At 32.0% G+C, this 20,963-nt stretch overlaps 3 protein-coding genes across 3 annotated transcripts; all 3 read left to right on the forward strand.

Moving 5' to 3' along the window:
• The first annotated feature begins 3,782 nt into the window (after positions 1-3,782).
• LOC114398376 (receptor-like cytoplasmic kinase 176) lies at positions 3,783-9,038 on the forward strand. The gene is made up of 6 exons (XM_028360565.1): positions 3,783-4,161; positions 5,576-5,892; positions 6,105-6,240; positions 6,338-6,480; positions 6,555-6,678; positions 8,462-9,038. The coding sequence occupies exons 1-6, from the start codon at positions 4,110-4,112 to the stop codon at positions 8,866-8,868; spliced, it is 1,179 nt and encodes a 392-aa protein (XP_028216366.1). The 5' UTR covers positions 3,783-4,109; the 3' UTR covers positions 8,869-9,038.
• Positions 9,039-10,099: 1,061 nt separating this feature from the next.
• On the forward strand, positions 10,100-14,355 carry LOC114398386 (probable dual-specificity RNA methyltransferase RlmN). Its single transcript, XM_028360575.1, has 10 exons — positions 10,100-10,387; positions 10,465-10,540; positions 11,007-11,104; positions 11,420-11,521; positions 11,678-11,764; positions 12,032-12,148; positions 12,526-12,629; positions 13,322-13,461; positions 13,562-13,698; positions 13,805-14,355. Exons 1-10 carry the CDS (start codon positions 10,196-10,198, stop codon positions 14,000-14,002), a joined length of 1,251 nt encoding a protein of 416 aa, XP_028216376.1. The 5' UTR covers positions 10,100-10,195; the 3' UTR covers positions 14,003-14,355.
• Positions 14,356-15,803: 1,448 nt separating this feature from the next.
• LOC114398396 (serine/arginine-rich SC35-like splicing factor SCL30) lies at positions 15,804-19,356 on the forward strand. Its single transcript, XM_028360586.1, has 8 exons — positions 15,804-15,948; positions 16,081-16,342; positions 17,278-17,445; positions 17,558-17,598; positions 18,497-18,575; positions 18,651-18,830; positions 18,932-19,041; positions 19,131-19,356. The coding sequence occupies exons 2-7, from the start codon at positions 16,089-16,091 to the stop codon at positions 19,038-19,040; spliced, it is 831 nt and encodes a 276-aa protein (XP_028216387.1). The 5' UTR covers positions 15,804-15,948; positions 16,081-16,088; the 3' UTR covers position 19,041; positions 19,131-19,356.
• The last annotated feature ends 1,607 nt before the right edge of the window (positions 19,357-20,963 follow it).

Here is a 20,963-nt window from a genome sequence, read left to right on the forward strand (position 1 = left end):
AATAAGAGAGATGAAGAGACATATTAAGAAATAACTTACAAATAATTTTAACAAAAATAAACAATTAAATGTTTCTCTTAACCTATTTGTTACAAGCACAATTGCCTAAAAACAAACAAAATGAATAAAAAAGAGAAAAAATGTTTAAAGGGAGAAGCAAGTAATTAAGAAAAAACATCGCAATAAAATGCTATGGGATTAGTATAGTTTGTAATGAAAGTTTTGCAGATTTCGCGAGTTTAAATTGGATTTTAATGGTCATGCTTTAGTGTGTGTGTGTGTGCGTGTGTTTTCTTCCTGCAATCATGCTTCAGTTTTAATGAACGTGTTTACTGTTTGCGACTATAATCCTCGCATAATTTTGTTGGGGTCAAATCCAACAGCATTTTGCCCGATGCATCAGAAAATGATTTATTGTTTGAAAGGGCATAAGAAAATGATGCTATTGTAGTTGTGGTCAAATTAAGTGCATCCGTATTAATTTTGTTTGTATCTCATGTATAAACTCCTTTTTAATTTTTTCATTATTGTGCATTATTGGTCCCATATACTTAAACTTAAAAAACTTATGATATGAAATATTTCATCTTTACTTGTAAGTCATGTTATTCTCAATCTCTTGCTAAACTTATAATACATATACTCACTTTTTTCCTTCTTTTTAATCAACTAGCTTTTATTCTTATTTGAACCAAAATCTTTTGTTCTCAAAGTCTATCTCCAAAGCTCAAAACTAGATCATCAACAAAATCAAAATCATGTAATTAGAGTTTTTTTTAAGAACTCATACCGAATTAAACAAGTATTTCATTCCTTCTTATTTATAAGACTTAAGTTTAAAATAATATTTATTCTTTTTTATAAAATTTAATATATAATATTTCTTATATTAATTATTTTTAGACTAAAAATATTACTCATTAAAAGAAGAAAAAAAATATATTGATAAGTCATTAAAAGAGAAAAAAATATTAATATCAAGGATAATTTAAAAATAATATAAATTTAAAATAAATTTATTGTTATCAACTGAATTAATTTATTTCCTCAATCTTAATAAATTAGATAATTGAATCTTATATATAATAACAAATCACTTAATAACTTAAGCTAAACCTTGTAACTAACACCAAATAAAATTAATTTGGACGTGTCTTAAGTTAATTAATTCTTAAAAACACATTAAAAAAAGACAGCAATAATATTTTTTAATAAAAAAATAAGTTTTAATTTTTTTAACCAATATTTATCTTTTTGGACATTAATATCATTTATCTAGTAGTATGAATAAATGGATAAAATTATACGTAGTACTAGTAATAATGAATGTTACATGCCTATCTGTTACAGGATTTAGACCTTCCAAAATTAATTGCAGTGGCTTAACACTAGATTTAAATGGATTCATGGCAAAGTCAATGTCTGGCATTGAAGTGTCGGCACTAAAGTCTGAATCACTTTATTATGGTATGGTTACTTTACTGTGGCAGGCTAGGGTTTGCCCTGTATGAGTACATTAATTGAAAATGAAAGTTTGGTCTTTACTCCTCACTGTCCAAGCAAGTGGAAAATATACTAGTAGTACTATTATTTTAGGCATTTTTTTTTATGTCTTATCATGTTTGGCCCCAAGCTAGGTCCTTTTATTCAATGCCAATTGCCAAATATGGTTTCTTAATTTTCACACCCAATGTCAACCTCTAAATCATGTACACCAACTTTTGTCAATAGGATATTACTAAAACAGGTAAGTCATGATGACTGGGCTTTAAATCTCACACCCCAACTCCATCATTAATTTAGTTAAAAAAGAGAGTGAAAAGAAATAGATAAAATGTTTTTTATTTAATTAAAAGAGAAAAATAAAAGTAATTCTAAGAAATAAATAAGTTGTTCTTTTCATTTTTTTTTCTATAACAAACACAAAATATATTTTTTCTTCAAAAATAATTTAGAAAGTTGTTTCTTTTTTATTCTTTTTGGACACATCACACGCATTTATTTTAATTAACCACAACGTCGTCCGACAAAATCTACAAAAAATTTTATACTAAATTGTAAGGAACATTTTCTTTCTAAGTCCCTAAATTAATGATTATTTTACGAACAGTCTTCCTGTAAACGTTACTCTCCCTCGGTATATAATAATAATCTGTTGAATAATAAATCGTGGTCAGATTTAGCGACTTTCGTCGATATTATATTATTATTAAAAGAAGTAAATCGTTTGTTGTGTTACTCTATAGAATATAGATGATGACATGATGTAAGAGTATAAATATTCACATTTATATTTATGAATATTATATAATTATAATTATCAACGGGGTTGAGGTAGGATGATAAATAAATTATAATGTTTGAGAAAGTAAAAATCAAAATTTAAATATCATAAAAGACAAACGCTATGATAATTTTGAAATATCTATAGTCAAGAGTTTATTTTTCTTTGTCGAAACCAGACATACATCTAATTCTAACTTTTTGGCTGAAAAATTCGAGTTGCCTAGCGCTTCCATTTATTAGCATAAAGAAAGAAAGAAAGAATTGTCACGCACTTTAATCATATAATGTTATTATCTTAAAATCTCTCTAGTGTATTCACACCCTCAATTTTATGAGTGATATTAGTCAGCAATAGCATAAAAAAGGACATTGAATTGTCTTTTGGGGTACAAAAAGGCATCTAACTTTCACAATCTAACGGTTGAGGAAGGTTGTGGCCATTCAAAGTTGTCGTATAACCAATACTAAGAAAGATAGCCAACAAAGCAACAAAGGCAAAGGATAAGGTTTGAAGCTATGGAATGGATCCCACAATAGCAAGAATTAAAATAAAAATAAAAACCAAGCATGGAATCAATAAATTCATAATTTCATATATGACATCAGGATGAGGGGCCACAACACACTCATTATCCTTAGCTTACTTTTTTAATTAAAATTTATTAAAAATTACAGATTTATGAACATATTTCAAAGATAAAACTTGTAATCTATAAAATTTTATAACTTTTAATTAATTTTAGTTTATTATTTGATTTGATGAGAGTAAGGTATTTTCGCAACCAAAACCATAAAATTAGAAAGTATGAGTTAAGGGGCAATTATGCTTAAAAAATACATTTGCAGTTATTTTTTTGTTTGTATTAAAATTATCGTCAAACTGACATCATACATAATTGAATTTAATTTTATCTGTTTATACAAAATTTTATTCATACATATGATTAAAAATTGAAACCTTGTATTATATTTACGGATCTTAATTATTTATTAATCGTACCCTTCAAAAAAAATTATCTATTAACCGTTGTAGTTGGAAGGTTAAATAAATTTTACTACTCCGTGGTCATGAAAGAGTAAAATTATAAGAAAGAATATAATTAATATATTATAAAGAGTATATTTTTGTGTAATGAGTTCAATTTAATTGATTAAACATGTTAATTATATATAAATTATTATAAATTTTTTAATATGAAAAAAATTAAATAATTTAAGACTATTACATCATTTATGATCTTAATAATAAAATATCATAAATATACTTATTAAATTAAATATATACTCTCTAATTATTTAACATCAATGAATTGTGTTACATATAAATTAAAAAAAAAATGTAGATGACATCATGGATTCAGGGTCCACTTGCTATAATCTAAGTATCTAATCAACCTCAGGCATCAGGTCAACCCAGTTGTGGTTTTCTTTTGTCCTCCTTTCTCTCTCTCTCTTTCTCTCCAAGGTCAAAAGTCAAAAGCATGAAACTTCCAAGATCACCCACAAGGCATTCACGTTCACACACAGAAATGACAGACTACAAAAGAAACAAGCTAGTCCTTTGGAACTGGAAGCCAGCTTTTTGCATTGAATAGGGCGGTTAAAAACCGCGGTTGACAGCTATAACCTTTCATGTGGAAATAGCGTTCCTTTCACACTTGCGTTCTTGTTTTCTTTCTCCTTTTCACGGGCTTTCTCTTCTTTTCCTCTGGCTTCATCATCATCTCTCTATCTGCACCCCTTTTGAGAACTTCAACTTGTTACTTAATTACTCTACTCTCCCCTTTCTAGCTTCTGTGTTCTTCTTCTTCGGTTCTCTCTTCATGGGGTGCTGCTTAAGTGCCAGGATCAAAGCTGAGAGCCCTCCACGCAATGGTAATTACCATTCTTGCATGTGGTCCTTTTAGTCTTTTCTGCCTACCCTTTTGATTCAATCCTTCAACTTTTGATTTTGATCGGTTTGTTTTGATTTCTATGCAGTTTTAATGCCATAAATAACTATTTTGTTTGTGTTTTTGTTGTTTTTTTTTCAATAAAATATGGGGGGTGGCTACTATGAAACATAGGTGTTAGTTTTGGCAGCTTCATGTGCCAAACAGGAAAGCAATTTATGGGAAAAAAAATTTCTGTCTGTTTTTGAAATATGATTCACAAATCACAAAGGAAACTTGCTTTAATTGATTATGTTGTGCTTGTTTGGTTGTTTTGCGGAAATAGTAACAAAAACTGGATGATGTCATTTGTTTATTTGGGAACGTTGAATGAGCCAACACTTGTGTTAGGATTTTTTTTCCACTGTCTTCAATTTAATCTTGCTTTGTTTCAATTGTTAAGATGAAACCTGAGATGAGACTTGGAATTTCAAACCTTCAAGTTTACGGAATTTCTGAAAGGATGAAGGTTGCCCCTCAGTTATATACTATATCTTGGTTTTATTTTTAGTTGATTTTATTTTTAGTTGATGGGGAAACTTGGATTTTTCCAATACACCTCCTCACCTTTAGCACTTTTGGGCTTAGAACGTGAGTTTAGGCCTAACTCAATTCCAAAAGTTCAAGGGATGAAGGTTGCCCTCACTTATATATTCTACCTTGGTTTTACTTTTAGCTGATGTGAAATTTTTTTTCAATTCACTCTCTCACGCCTAACATCTCTTGGGCTTGGTGCATGAATAACATGATGAGTGACTCTTTGAATTAATATTGAGTATGCTTTGATATCATCTTAAAATGTGAGTTTGGGTTTAACTCAAGCCCAAAAGCTAGCTTTTGAGGTTGAGTGAGACCCAAACTCATATTCTAAGATAAATAAAACTAAGATATAGTATATAAGTGAGGGACAACTCTCATCCCTTGAGCTAACTTTTTGGGGTTGAGTCAGGCCTAAACTTACTTTTTAAAAATCTAAGATGATATGAGAGCATATCCATGATTAATTCAAACGAGTTACCCACCATGTTATCCACGCACCAAACCGAAAAAGTGTTGGGCGTGAAGGGATGTATTGAGAAAAACTCAAGTCTCACATCGGTTAAAGATAAAGATAAGTTAGAGTATATAAGTAAGGGACAACCCTCACCCCTTGAGCTAGCTGTTGGGGTTGAGTTAGGCTTAAACTTACATATTAAAGATACTAAGAAGTGCACAGTGTAATTGGTAGAAATATTGTTGTCTTCTCTCTTTACTATGACTCTGATCTTTCTATTCAAGCATAAGCTGAGTTTGTATTTTGATTAGAATGCTTATATATGGCCTGAAAAATGGACTCGGGTTTCTTTTGATGTGTGCAGGTTTGAGTTCAAAGGATGGTAACAAGGAAGAAGATGGCTTAAGCAGCAAGGCCTCAACTCCCTCTGTTCCTCCAACTCCGCGGACGGAGGGAGAGATCTTGAAGTCCTCAAACATGAAGAGCTTCAACTTCAGTGAGCTAAAAACTGCTACAAGAAACTTTCGTCCAGATAGTGTGGTGGGTGAAGGCGGGTTTGGTTGTGTTTTTAAGGGGTGGATTGATGAACAGACACTTGCACCAGTTAGACCAGGGACTGGCATGGTCATTGCTGTGAAGAGGCTTAACCAAGAAGGTCTTCAGGGACACAGTGAATGGTTGGTGAGTGTCACTTTGTAGGGCTTATTACAATTTGGAACTTTGCTTGAAGCCTCAGAATTTAAGATACAGTTCCATTTTGAAGCTTAGGAAAATATCAAATTAGTTTTAATGCGATTTCTTTGGGAGTTCCTCCTTTGGTGATATATGTAGCAAAAAGTTAATATTTTAGAAGATTTCTTCGGTTGGTGTAATTAATTAGCCTTGTGTTATAGACAGAAATCAATTACCTGGGGCAGCTGCGTCATCCTAATCTTGTGAAACTGATTGGTTACTGCTTAGAGGACGACCACCGGCTTTTGGTGTATGAGTTTTTGACCAAGGGAAGTTTGGATAATCATTTATTTAGGAGTAAGTTTTTTATTTTCCTCCTTGTTTATCTACAGTTTGACATTGTTTAGTTCCTTAGATGCCTCAAGATCTCAATAATGTAATCTTTTTGGAACAGGAGCTTCTTACTTTCAACCACTTTCTTGGAACATCCGTATGAAGGTTGCTCTTGATGCTGCTAAGGGTCTTGCATATCTTCATAGCGATGAAGCAAAAGTGATATATCGAGACTTCAAAGCTTCAAATATCTTACTTGATTCGGTAAGTAAATCTCATTTATCTAATATTTTACTAGTCATATTGGTTTTTCTAACATTCCTTTTTGTTGATGACAGAATTACAATGCAAAACTTTCTGATTTTGGCTTGGCAAAGGATGGACCAGCTGGTGATAAGAGCCATGTCTCTACAAGGGTAATGGGCACATATGGCTATGCTGCTCCTGAATATATGGCCACAGGTACCTAAGTTTGTGGAGTACTCAGCTTATGAACACTTTAGTTGGTCATACAAACTTCTATACATATCCTGCCTTCTAAATTATTGTGCACCAACCATATAATAGATTACCAGAAATAAGAAACCCTTATTAATTCTTTTTCAAGCCATGGTGGAGCTTTTTAGCTTCTTTTTTTTCCCTTCATTAACAAGCACTGCATCACATTTCATCTCACAAGCACATCTTGCATTTTTCTGGTTTAGAATTTGGGCCTAGAGGTTCTATGCTTCAAGGCTCTTTTTTGGTAACATCTGTCATTGGTTGACTCATTAAAAAAAGATATACCATCATCCAATGTAATTTAGTTTTTAGTGTAAATCAAGTCCTAAAAGCAACTAACTTGTTTTAAAGCTTAGCAGGGTGAAATTGACCTAGGGCATTTTGTTCTGCTAACAGAAATTCAGAGATCCCCCAAAGATACACTGACCATCCATTCACTTTCATAAACACCACATGAATATGATATGGGCATGAACACAGATGCAACAAGTCCTAAAAGCACAACAATGATAGAACGAATAAAACTAGTATTAATTGACATAAAACACAAGTATTAAATCAAAAGAGAGAATTGATGGTTGAAAGATGAGCATGAGTCATTATAAACTAAATAGAATGGTATAATTTATCTAAAGATAGTCTCATCTATGTTACTATTGAAGTTTAAAACTTTAAAAGTAAAAAGAAAATTATAAAATGCAGTTAGAAGTATTCGAAGTGTCCATAAATTGAAATGAGTATGGCATGAAAACGATTATTATTTTGAAGTATTCAAAGTGTTTTGATTCTTTGACGTATTTTTGGAGTATCAGAATTGACTCGCAGGTCTTGTCATTTTGAAGTACTCAAAATGCAGTTAGAAGTATTCTAAGTGTACATAAAGTGTTTGACAAATATGTGTGTGGCAGGAGTATGCCACGAACAATTATTATTTTGAAGTATTCAAAGTGTTTTGAAGTATGAGAGTTGACTCCCAGTTCTTGTTATTTTGAAGTATTCAAAATGCAATTAGAAGTATTCTAAGTGTCCATAAAGTGTCTGATAAATACACATCTGACATGAATATACCATGGGCAAAATTATTATTTTGAATTATTCAAAGTGTTTTGAAGTATCAGAGTTGACTCCCAGTTGTTGTCATTTTGAAGTATTAGTGCAGTTAGAATTATTCAAAGTATCCACAAAATATCTAACAAATATGTCTACCACATGAGTATGACATGAACATGGTTATTATTTTGAAGTCTCCATGCTCATGTGTGTAGTCAATTTTTTTCACACATTAATGCAATCAACACATTTATAACCATTGGATAAAGAATGAACTGCTCAAATTTAGAATGCATGTTTTTTAAGTCTAATTTACTGAGATAAAACATGAGCAGTCCGATCTTTATCCTGACAGTTTTGAGTTGCTAAATGTGTGAATGTGTAGAAAAACATGTGAATGAACATTAACTTTGTGTGCTGTGTTGCCAGTCTTCATTTCATAAGGTCTCTAATATTATGTTTGGATAACACATAATTAATTCTAGTCTACAAAATCAAGGTGATACCACGAAAAAATAGAAGCAACTATTTGCTGCTAAATTTAATTGATTTTTTTTTCTCACCATGAATCTATTCGAAACACACTATAAGACATAGCTAAAACAGCTTGCCAAATCATGCTATATATTTGAAGTCTCTTTTAAGTGATTACATAGAATCAGAGTTGATTCCTAGTTACTGTCTTTTTGTGAAGGTCACTTGACAAAGAAGAGTGATGTATACAGCTTCGGGGTTGTTCTGCTGGAAATTATGTCTGGCAAACGAGCACTTGACAGCAACAGGCCAAGTGGGGAGCACAATTTAATTGAATGGGCCAAACCTTACCTCAGCAGCAAGCGCAGGATCTTCCAAGTCATGGATGCTCGCATAGAAGGCCAATACATGTTGCGCGAAGCAATGAAAGTAGCCACTCTTGCCATTCAATGCCTATCTGTGGAACCAAGATTTAGACCAAAGATGGATGAAGTGGTGAGAGCATTGGAGGAACTTCAGGATTCTGATGACAGAGTCGGAGGGGTGGGAAGCTCTCGTGATCAAACTACTAGAAGGAGTGGCCCTAGACAACATAGAGGTAGACAACATGAAACAACAAGGAAGTGAAAAGTGAATGTTGATTTCATGTTGTGAACATGATTTTGCTCCAGTTGCTATTTTGTATGTATGTATGCATATCATGATGAACTTAAGCATTGCTTGCTTAAGATGTCTGATTGCTGTACAGTTGTTGTTGATTGAGCAATAATATTGAAATCTTCATTTCTTTCTTCCTTCCAATACTTCTCTTCCCTTTCCACCTTTCTATCATTATAAAAATAAATAAAACTTTATACTCATTAAATACGAGTATGTTGTGTCATCCTTGTTAATGTGAGGTGATATAAGATGAATACATCATCCTATTTATTTATATGATGTGGTGATAAGATGAATTTTTATGAATGTCTCTGTAAAAGTTATATACATTGACATTATATAAATTTAAATTAAACTATTAAAAGGAGACATGTGACAAAATTACAATGAAGATTGTATCAATACGCACACTCACACTGCAATATTGCTGGTTCTATCTTTTCTTTTGTTTGAGGGAATGTTGGAGTTCTTTGTTACGGATGATGGGTTTGACTGTTGAGGAAATTTAATTTTGAAGTTTCAAACTAAAAGTTTGATTAAAATTTTGCAAAAAGTATTTGGGTGTTCAAGAAAGAAGAAAATGAGAAAAAATTACAGGTTGGTCTTTCTTATTAATAAAACCAACAAATTATCATGTTGAAAGATAATTAAAATTAACTTTTTTTACGGTTAAAATTAAAATACTTAACATAGAGAATAAAAAAGAAAAAGAAAAATATTAAATATTATACCTGGCATTTATGTCTAATAATAATAATAATAAAATAATTTTTAACTTGGTTCACTTGTTTCTTCTAAGTTTTTATTATAATTTATAAAGAACTAAAATGAAAATTATTTATCATATTACGTATATAATGTTTATTTCCACTCTCATATATCTATCATCACTATTATATAAGATTTTTAAAAAAATTATATTATTAATTTGATTAACAAAGATGAAAATATTATTTTAGAACATTTTAAAATGACAAAACACCAGCTTAGTTTTTAGACTCTGTCACTATGTTTAGATTAAAATTGAGAAAATACTTTTACAAATTTTATCACACAATTGTAAATTTCAGTGTACAAAGCAGAGAAGAAAAAAATATGTTGCTTTAGAAGTACCCAATTAAAATCAAATTTTTTATTTTTTCCACATGCATCACCTTATTATTATTATGTTTTTTTTTTTTAAAAAAAAAAAAAGAGACAGGGAAAGGGTTTAAGCGGAAGGGGTTTGGTTTTGTTCATTATCTTCTTCTTCTGATGCGAAAGTGAAGACTGAAGAGAAGGTAAGATCAATCCAATGCTGGCGCTACTTCAGAACTGCTCCATGCCCCTCGCACGTGCGGTACGCCTACCACCTCGCACGCACGTGCGACCTTGTTTCACTGCCGTGGGCTACGCATCCATTTCCCCACGTGCCAACTCCCAGTCTCAGGTTCTCCTCGGCTTGTCCGACAAGGAACTGCAACAACTTGCCCTTGACCTCGGTCAGGTAGTTTTTTCATCTTTTCCCATTCAATTCGACCCAAAGAGAGATATAATTCAAATTTCTCGTTTTTTTCTTCTCAGGCAACATATAGGGGCAAACAACTTCATCATTTTTTATACCAGAGGAAGCTCAGAGAAATTCAGGATTTCACTCAGTGTGGGTTTATTTCTTTTACTATTTTTTTTTGTATTTATATTTCATTCCCTTTAATTTACTTGGTTGAGACTTAACAATAATCTATTTGAAAAAATATTTTTCTTATATAAATTAATTTATCTATCAAATTAAAAGTGATTTAAAACTTAACATATACCAACATGTCTTTAATTTGAGTAGATTGGAACTCAGATATTTAATATGGTAAAAGTATATATTTACTATGAGAATAATAAAATTTAACTCTTGAATTATTATTTTAAAATATATTTTGTATAGCCTCCCGTTCTTTGAAGTTTCAAGGCCATCAAATATCCTAACAAAATGCTCTAACAGATGGGGGGGGGGGGGGGGGGGTTGGATAGCATTATATAGTATTGTAAAGGAACTTCAATAAAATGAGCCCCCCTGTAAACCATAACGTGGTTCCGTCCCTGATTGCATTATGGTTTTTCTTGAATTGCAGTGCCTCAGGGATTTAGGAATACTCTAGAGGAAGCTGGATGGAAGGTGGGGCGCTCTCCTATTTTCGAAACTGTAACTGCAGCTGATGGAACTGTTAAGGTAAATTGTATAATCATAATTTGACAAGACGTTTTAAATTGTGGTTGTGGCTTGGTTGTTATTTATTTTGATGGTTTCTTGTTGTTTTAGTGGCCATCTTATGTTTTAAGATGTCCACATGAAAATGCAATGTTGATTATGTGGTTGAGTTTTGAATTATTTTGGCAATGGTTTGAGTGTTTTTTTCTTTCTTTCTTTTGGTGTTATACTTGGCACTTTCAAAAAAGTAAGATATTGACTTGCTCTTTAAGGAATGTGATTGTGGGTGTTTCCTTGGTTTCTTACTCTTCTTTGGGTTGTCATTTGATTTTGCAGTTGTTGTTGAAGTTGGAGGACAATAGATTGATTGAAACTGTTGGCATTCCAGTTATGGTTGATAAAGGCTTGACTCGCCTCACAGCATGTGTCTCATCACAGGTGTTTCGCTGGTTCCTGAACCATTAAATGATTATCTGTTGTTTTCGCTCTTTGCGGGAGTATTTGTATGGTTGATCTGGAAACTAATTTTTGTTTATGTGAAAATTTGTTCTGATGTTTCCATTGTTTTGTTATCACCATTTGTTTGGATATTAGGTTGGTTGCCCTTTACGCTGCTCTTTTTGTGCCACTGGAAAAGGGGGGTTTTCAAGGAATCTTCAGAGACATGAAATAGTTGAACAGGTCTGTGTCATATCTCATCTCATCCATGTTTGTCCATTAAAGCAGTTTGATGTTAGATTACCTGCATGGTTGATGAGATAGTCAGATAGATTCCTAGGTCTTCTTAGATTAATTTAAGAAAATAAAGAGAAGAGAAAGGAAAAAGAATGTAAAAAGTAAAGATAAGAGGCTTTGGATCATTATCATTGTGTTTAGGATTGTAAAAATTCTGAAACAAGCTTAGCTTTGTTTACTGCAAGACGGATAAAATTCATCTTATGTGAACAGGTCTTGGCCATTGAGGAGGTCTTCAAGAATAGGGTGACAAATGTAGTGTTTATGGGAATGGGTGAACCAATGTTAAACCTGAAGGCAGTACTTGAAGCACACCATTGCTTGAATAAGGTGAACAAATGACTGTGATATGTGACATTATTTCCTTCCAAATGCTTACTTTTGAGTTGCAACGGTATTCTATGAGATTGAGATATCAAACTTTCATGTAATATATTATATGAAGAACAAGGAGTGTTGTTTCAAGACTTTCCAAACTTACTTTATGCCACATGGGATGTGGAATGCATATGTAACTTATCTTCAATATAAGTGCATACATGCAATAAAATTATATACATACATTGCTCTCCTTCAAAACCTGAAGAAATCATTGTGTCTGCATAATGTTTGTCCTTATTTCATTTTCTGCATTTCATTCTATTGCGATTAAGTATTATAATAAGTTTTGTCTGTAAGTATGCTTATGTAGAATGTGTTTCTTGTAGGATGTGCAAATTGGGCAAAGAATGATAACCATCTCCACTGTGGGCGTTCCAAATACAATAAAGAAACTTGCTTCTCACAAACTTCAATCTACTTTAGCTGTGAGGTAAATTACCTTTGATACGAATGAAATTTCGACTTGCCATTAATTTGAATCTTCATGTTAAGGTAGATGTAAGGTGGCAAAATGGCATTTGCACCAGTATTTAGACCTTTGGGCTGCCAGCCAGCCACAGTAGCTGGCACCCTATATGATTATAATGTGCTGCAGTTCTTTTCTTTTGTTTGAGAGGCGAAGGTGATGTGTCAGGTTCATTTTGACAAAACAAATTTAAATTACCTCATGTCCCTGGTGAAGAAATTTCTAGTTCTGCATCTTGAATTTTCATATTATTAGGTGTTAATCAATGCAACTTCATAACTTCTTCAAGTTGGGGATAAAATTTAAACTTTCATCAGCCTGTGTATCTTTTGTTCCATTGCCTTGTAATTTTCTCCAGAACCTAAATTTCTATTAAGTCAGTTGAAGATATAAACCTTAAAATAGAATTGATCTTTTTATCATCCCCTTTTTTTAGTAGAATGTTTGATAATCTCTTGCTAATTGATCTCTCTCCCACCTGGTTCAAAATACATAAATAAATAAATAAATTCCTTGCCAATGATTTTGGATTTGTGGCTGCAGAGTATAGCATTATTTGGTTCCTGTGTATAATTTCAGATAGCTTTTTAATGGATTCTTTCAGATGCATATATGCATATTATAGTATGTGAGTTTTCTTTTGTACTTTGCATCAGCTTACATGCTCCTAACCAGAAACTTAGGGAGACAATTGTTCCAAGTGCAAAATCCTACCCATTGGATGCACTTATGAGTGACTGCAGAGAATACTTTCAGCAAACTAGTAGGCGGGTTTCCTTTGAATATGCACTTTTAGGTATTGAAAGTTCCAATATATACTATTTCCTTTTCATACAAAAAGTTTGGTGGAATCCTTATAATGCACATGGCACTTTCTTGGCATTATGTTTGAGCAGCTGGAGTGAATGACTCAGTAAACCATGCATTAGAGCTTGCTGAATTACTCCATCGATCGGGCAGCGGATATCACGTCAACTTGATACCTTTCAATCCAATAGAAGGCTCCGAGTATCAGCGTCCTTCCAAGAGAGCAGTATGTTGACTTTCTTTTCTTTTGTTCATTTAAAACAAGATTTAGTTCATGGCTTGAGTGATCTTTGTAACTTTTGATGTTTAATCCAAAGTTCCTCGTTTGGTAGGTGCTTGCATTTTCTGGTGCTTTGGAGTCCTCTAAAATAACTGTTAGTGTACGTCAAACCAGAGGACTGGATGCAAATGCAGCTTGTGGTCAGCTACGGAATAAGTTCCAGAAAACTCCTGTAGTCACCGACCCTTTTGATCTTGCAGTCACAGACACTTCTATGCCATACAATAACAAGTTTGCAGTAAGCAGTTGATGAGCCAAAGATGAGCATGTATCTATTACCAGTTGTGGAGTGATAAAGGTGTTTACTGTTGCTGCATCAGTTGTAATATCAACTTGCCATCTGAGAAATTGTGGACAGACACCTATTTGCTTGTTGTCAATTTTGCTGGACCATGCAGGCCTGAGAGCCTACAGTAGGGGTTAGGCCTATACTAAGTGATTAGGGGTCAAGTGGTAGAGATTTTCTTATGGTTTGGACCTCTTTTGCTTGGTATATACTGTTGTTGCAACTATTGATCCCAGCTTGTAAAAATCCTACTGTTTACACTTTGTAAAATACTATGTCAATCAATTAGAAATCACCACACATGGTATTTAAATTTATTATTATTACAAAAGTCAACAATCTTACTAATAATAATTCATAATTGAATAATAATATAATTTTTTTTTCATAGTTAATTGAATTTCTGTTTTTATTATTATTGTGAAAACCTACATGATTTTAGTTTGATTTGGTAAGTTGAGTGGAATACATCTTGAGATTAAAAATTTAAATTATCATCTTTTTTTAAAGCGAAATAATTTCCATGCGTACTCTATTTACTAAAGTCGAAAGTCTTTCTAATTTTGTTATACATGTCTTGATTTGCTTTTGTATTAAATCAACACATATTTTTCTTTAATTAATATTTAAATTCTTTCAATTAATAACTGACATAATTAGATTTTAAGAATCATCACAAAAAAATGTATTAATTTAAATTTTAGGATTTTCTTAAAAATCTATGGCTTTTTAAAGATATTTTTATTTTAATTTGTCTTTTGTTGCTAATTGTTAATAAATTAATAGTATACCAATTAAATTAATCTTTTTGAATTATTTTAATTTCATTTTCAATATTTTATATTAAGAAAATATTTGGGTATATTAAAAATTTAAATCAAATCATAAATGTTAAAATATCCCTCCTATCAAGGGATTCAATTTTTTTGTACCTTTTTTTTTACCTAATTCCAAACCTTATCGATCATAATTTATAGAGAACGTGCTAATATATTGTACAATTTTTTTAACGTTAACAATTATCTTGTATCTGGTATATTTGATCCGATTAAAAGAAGGATTTTTAAAAAAAATAAAAATCAGAATCATTATTTTTAAAAGGATTTAATGTGAAATTGACTTGGATTTGCAAATTATTTCCGTTAAATCAGAATCTGTTACATTGGATTCACAATTTATTCCCATAAATCAAATTAATAACAAATATTTTTTTTACGGAATAACAAATATAACTTATTGCCTTAAATAAAATCTATTTTGACTATTATTATTATTTGTATTATTTTAAATTAACTAGTTCCAAAAATAAACTTAATACTACGTGTTGATAATCATTTTTTGTCATATTATCTGATTAAAATTTACACCAAATATGATTTATAAGAACATCTAATAGAAATTAAATTAAATTTACATAAAAATATGTATAAAAATTACAAAATATTACTTAAGAAAAAAAAGTTATAAAATCACATGATTAAAAAATGTATTCATTAAATGTATTTTTTTAAAATTTGTAAAAAAAGAAGAAGATAAATTGATAGAAATTAAGAATAAATTAAACGATAAAATCTGTGATAGGTGTTATCCGAAGTTTGTGAAACAATGTTATTTTGTCATGTGAATTCCAAACCTGTCGTTGGATTCCTTAATTTATAAATATAGATTATTATAGATTTAAATTACTACTAATATATTTTCAAATTTACTAATTTTCAAGCAGGTTTATGTTCTAATTAGCACGTGAGAAACAAATAAAATACTATACGAATAAACAAATGATTATTTAAACAAGACGACTAAAGGGTGAGTTGAGTTGGTCTTGATCCTAGCTAGGGTTTAAAAGCAGCTTGCTCTCCGTAGACAACGAATCAAAGTCTTCTTCTTCTTCTTTCTATTCCTCACTCAAGGTAAAATCACTTTCTTATTCTCAATTTCTCAATGTTATTGCGTGCTTTTCCGATAACAATCTTTGAAAAGGATTTAATTAAACGCGTTCCAATTTGCCTATGATTATTCTTAGTTCTTTCATTGTTCGTTAGGGTTAGGGATGCGTCGGAACAGCCCTGCATACTACAGTCCTCCGCGGCGAGGATACGGCGGTGGTGGCCGAGGAGGAGGAGGAGGAGGAGGAGGAGGAGGGTCCGGCAGGAGGGGGTTCGGTGGAGGCAGGCGCAGGGACAGCAATGGGAGCCTCTTGGTTCGTAACATTCCCCTCGATTGCAGACCCGAGGAGCTTCGCGTCCCTTTCGAGCGATTTGGACCTGTTCGTGACGTTTACATACCCAAGGATTATTACTCTGGGTGAGTCACTCACTCATCTCAATTAAGAGTTTTTTTAGAACAACTAGGGTTTATTACAAATTAAGAGTTGTTTAGAGAAAGGTTGTGCTTTTTTTTTCAAACTGAAGGGAGGTTGTTGAGTAGTTGATTGTTTCAGGGTGTCGAAGCGCTGCTGGGTGCAGATGTTAGCCTTGATTTTGATTTAGGTCATGTTTGGATAAACTTCTCAACAATCACTTTAACGAGAAGAAAATAAGAAGATGAAATGAAATAAGCTTATGTGTAAGTTAAAATCAGCTTTTGGAGAAGCTAAACAAGAGAGCTAACTTATGAAGAAGTTTATTTCATTTTTTTTTCTTTTTATTTTTTTCTCTTATAAGTGCTTATGAGAAGTTTAACCAAATAGACCTAAGTGTTTTTTTTTCTTAAATTTTGGATTGTTGAATTGATCTTGGACTGGTTTGTCAGGGGGTATGTTTGTTTGAAATTGTTCAAGTTAAAACAAGACCAAGCCCCAAGTTTGAAGAGGAGATCTACTCACTCTTTTAACAAATTGGTCCTCAAGTTTGTTAGTTCATACTTCAAACCAAGAGAAATTATATAATTAAACAACACAATGAATGCAAGATTGGTTGGTTGGTTCTTGTCCCAATTGAAGGCTTCGTGAGGAGGTTTTTTTAGTTTGTGGTTGTGAGAGCTTTGTGCTCAAGTGCTTCTTGTAAGTACAACGAGAGAGTGTTGAAGAATTTTTGAAGTCTCTTCCATTTACTATTGAGTGCAAGTAAAGGAAAGGCCCGGTCACAACTAAGCTTTGGATTTTTAGAGGATTTAGTAAATTCAGCCACCACTGCTGTGTGCATGTTTCAAGTGTGTAAAGAAAGCATATTCTACAATCTGTCTCTGCCAATGTTTTTCTAGTAGTGTTGGAATGAAGCTTCACTTTTTTCCTCATACAGAGAACCTCGAGGCTTTGCCTTTGTGCAGTTTGTGGATCCTTATGATGCCTCAGAGGCACAGTACCATATGAACAGACAGATTTTTGCTGGAAGGGAAATATCTGTAGTTGTGGCTGAAGAGACGAGAAAAAGACCAGAGGAGATGCGCCACAGGACTAGTAGGTTAAGGTATTTCTTTTGCTTTTTCATCCGTGTCTGCTCCAATCATGTGATGGAATACAAAACTTTTAGTTTAACTGTTTCCCTTTAAATATATTTATATTGGTTTTTCATTTTACAGAGGACCAGCGGGCTATGGAGGGCAAAGGTCTTCTCGTTACGGTAATGTCAATTTTAAAATATATAACCGTGTTAGATTTAAAGTTCCGTTCCACCTGCAATTGTAATGCATTTTTTTCTTCTGTCACATCAGAACTTCTATTCTTGTTGGTTGAATATGAGAATGAAATTATAGTTTGAGGGATGGCTATTTTCTTATCTGATTGAATTGATAATCTGATCATCTTTGTTTTGCTGATTAGCATCAGATATCTTCAAAAGATTGTTCCTTTGTCCTGATTCTGTATGGTTCCGATAATGAATCTAAAGTCTAGATTATTTCTTATTTTAGTCGGAGTTAGCTTCAGTGGATTTAAGCCCTATATTTTTAATGTGTTTTTTTGTAGTTCTGTAGCAAGACTTAGTACCCTTAAGTTCTATTGTCATATTGATTGCTCCAGTTATTAATTGTGAGGATTTCTGAGCCTATATGAAAAATTCCTGTCTTTAATTTAATTTACATGCTGGGTTTAGTTAGCTTACTGAAAACCATTTTAATGAGTTGAAGACTGTCCTTGCTCGAGTTCTGGATCCCATCAATGATTGTTATGATGGGGATCCAGACAGTGCTAACTTGCCAAGGTGTTGATGGCCGGCAGCCAATTTTTCATAATGCTAGTTTTCTAGTAGCACTGGTGGGAACCTTGCCTGAGGACATGCTTTTTTCATAATAATCTGCTTCCCATTCCCCTCAAATTTTGGTGAATCAAGGTTCCACTTTTTAATAATACCAATTTTCGTGCATCTTATTAAATTCAGAATAAATAATTAATTTGTTTCATCGGATGCTTTCATTTATTTGAAGAATTGTGCAATATTGAAATTTTGTTCTTCTGTTGGCCCAATGTGAAGTGGCACTGCTTTGCATTTCTTATCAAGACTAGTGGCTTTTGTTTATCAGGGCGTTCTCGATCTCGCTCAGTTACCAGATCACGCTCACCACCTTATCACTCTGGTTCTAGGAATCGATATCGCTCAAGGCATGTTTCTTTGAAGTGTCTTCATTTTATTGTCCATGGAAGCATGTAATAATGCTTTTAATTGGTCTTCACCAGGTCCTATTCGCCTGCTCCAAGACGGCAAAGTGATTACTCTGTTTCCCCTAGGAGGCAAGCTGAGCACCCCAGATCACCAAGAGGTCCTCCCAGGGAGAGGGATGGTGAACAGAAGCGTAGGTCTTATTCTCCTGCTTATGGCAATGGTATTGAACAGAATCAAAGCAATGGATATGCTGAGTGAGTTCATTAAATTTTGTGTGTACCTTCTTTACTTGACTGTGTCTGGTTTTTTTCCACTACTTGTGTGTTTACACTATGTATTATCATTCTGTGAAAAGGAAATCTATGTACAAGTCTGATGCTGATCGTGGTCAGTGGAAGTCGTCGAGATCACCACCTGGATCTAGATCAAGATCTGCTGAATTGTCACCAAGGCGTGGAAGATGAGGTAAAATGTTCAAGAGTAGGACTTTTTTATATTTGGAGATTGGTTTTTCTTTAGGTTTGATTTTGTTCTGATGGGTTTTCTTCGTGCAGGTTGCAGGTCGCTGGCAATGTGCTGTTAGGCTTCTGTACATTTCCTGTAACTTATCGTGACATTTGCAAAATCCTGTATTTTGCTTGAAGTTTGCGAATATGATGGATGAATGTATAATAATTGATTTGATGTGCGGGTTTTATATTTGGATATTTTGAACTTCTAGAACTTACCGTGAATGATGAATTGTTGAGTTTGTTTTATGACAATATGTTTTCAATTTGATTGCTGCTGTTGTATGAGCTTGTCACTAAGTACAAATTGCAAACTAAATAGTTATCTGGTCACAAAATTAAAATGCTACAATAAGAAGGAATTTGAAAGTGAAAGTTGCACCTTGTTTTCATAAACTTAAGTACATTTACCTGTGATTTATATTTAAATCAAAAGATTCGATTTTCTTTCTTACTTTATGCCTTTTGAATTTTACTTAAGGAGAATAAATATTATACTACAAGCTTCATGTGAAAACGTGGCATGAAATATAATTCTAAAGTAGTCAAGTTTTCATAAAATTCCTTAACAACCGGTTTGCAAGAAAGAAATGAAAATTTCTAACATTTTAAATAAGTGGTTAAGTAAACAAGTTAAAATAATCATTAATTAAAAAGTATTAATTTGGGGTAAAGACGGTTAAAATCTTTTGGAGACCAGAATTTTTTTGAATAAATTGGAGTTGCCTTACGTAATTCTTATTTAACTCTGAAGTTTATTAAAATCCGATAATAATTCAATCCCTAATAAAAATAAAAGGACAAAACTTATTATTTATTTCCTGGGTTTAAGCGAAATTTTAAGTTAATTGGAAAATAGCAACTCCAATTTATAATAACTATCCTTGAATAAACTGTGTCGTCGTGCTTATATGGCCGAAAGGTTAAAAAAATATTTTCAATGGAAGAATTTAATTTGTGTGCATCACTTTATTTTAGTGGTTTTCTGATTTTTTTCTTCATAAATTCAAGAATATTCATTAATTTTTATTTTAGAATCTAATTTTAATTTTTTAGTAACTCATCTTATTCCTTTACTCCCAAAATTTCACATTTTGACTTAAAAAATTGTTTTTAATTGATTTGTAATTATAGGCAGATATGCTTTTACAAGAACTCTATTTCATTTGTTCTAATGGTATTCTTTAAGTTGCTTTAACTTTAAGAATAAAGAATCTACGTATTGCCAAAAAAAAATAATTAAGAATTTACGTTAGTAACTATAATGGAGTTACTTGTTTTAATTTTTTTAAAACTGATATATTTTCTAGAAGTTCTTGCTTTATTTTTAAATTTTTTTGTTGTAATTGTGTAAGGAAATTATCAGGTACTATAAGTAAATTGAAGTAGTTTATGAAAATAAACTAAAAATTAATAAAATAAACTTGTCAAGCACACTCAATCTGTTGTTAGTTAACCTTGAATTTGAGTTGCTTTGTAATAATTGTTAATGAAGTTCTAAAAGATTTATACGTAGCAGTACATTATTGTGCTTTCCACCCAAAAAAAAGTACATTATTTTGCTTTCGTTAATTTTTCAATTGATAAAAGCGGGTTGTATATAATATATAACAAATTAATAAAATAATTCAAAAATGAAAACTAAATGAAAAGAATTCTAAATTTAATATCTTCAAAATAAAAAAACATAATATGTTTAAGTAATTATGATGATTAAATAAAATGTACTAAATATCAGAATTGTTATAATGTCATGTTGAATAGAATTAAAATGCTTAATATGAATTTTCAGAATATTAAAAATTGTCAAACTAAACATTTCCGCGTTATCTTGGGTTAACTCATATATAGCAGACCGTGTGATTATTCTACAACCCA

This window comes from Glycine soja, chromosome 2, assembly GCF_004193775.1.
Source record: "Glycine soja cultivar W05 chromosome 2, ASM419377v2, whole genome shotgun sequence".
Lineage (NCBI taxonomy): Eukaryota > Viridiplantae > Streptophyta > Magnoliopsida > Fabales > Fabaceae > Glycine > Glycine soja.

Bases quoted from the DNA above. Each gene is read 5' to 3' on its own strand.
- LOC114398386 (XM_028360575.1), top strand. From the start codon at position 10,196: ATGCTGGCGCTACTTCAGAACTGCTCCATGCCCCTCGCACGTGCGGTA. The intron at 10,388-10,464 runs GTAGTTTTTTCA...TTTTCTTCTCAG, and splicing joins TTGCCCTTGACCTCGGTCAG to GCAACATATAGGGGCAAACA. The intron at 12,630-13,321 runs GTAAATTACCTT...ACTTTGCATCAG, and splicing joins CAATCTACTTTAGCTGTGAG to CTTACATGCTCCTAACCAGA.
- LOC114398376 (XM_028360565.1), top strand. From the start codon at position 4,110: ATGGGGTGCTGCTTAAGTGCCAGGATCAAAGCTGAGAGCCCTCCACGC. The intron at 4,162-5,575 runs GTAATTACCATT...TGATGTGTGCAG, and splicing joins TGAGAGCCCTCCACGCAATG to GTTTGAGTTCAAAGGATGGT. The intron at 6,241-6,337 runs GTAAGTTTTTTA...TTTTTGGAACAG, and splicing joins GGATAATCATTTATTTAGGA to GAGCTTCTTACTTTCAACCA.
- LOC114398396 (XM_028360586.1), top strand. From the start codon at position 16,089: ATGCGTCGGAACAGCCCTGCATACTACAGTCCTCCGCGGCGAGGATAC. The intron at 17,599-18,496 runs GTAATGTCAATT...TTTGTTTATCAG, and splicing joins GCAAAGGTCTTCTCGTTACG to GGCGTTCTCGATCTCGCTCA. The intron at 18,576-18,650 runs GCATGTTTCTTT...GGTCTTCACCAG, and splicing joins AGGAATCGATATCGCTCAAG to GTCCTATTCGCCTGCTCCAA.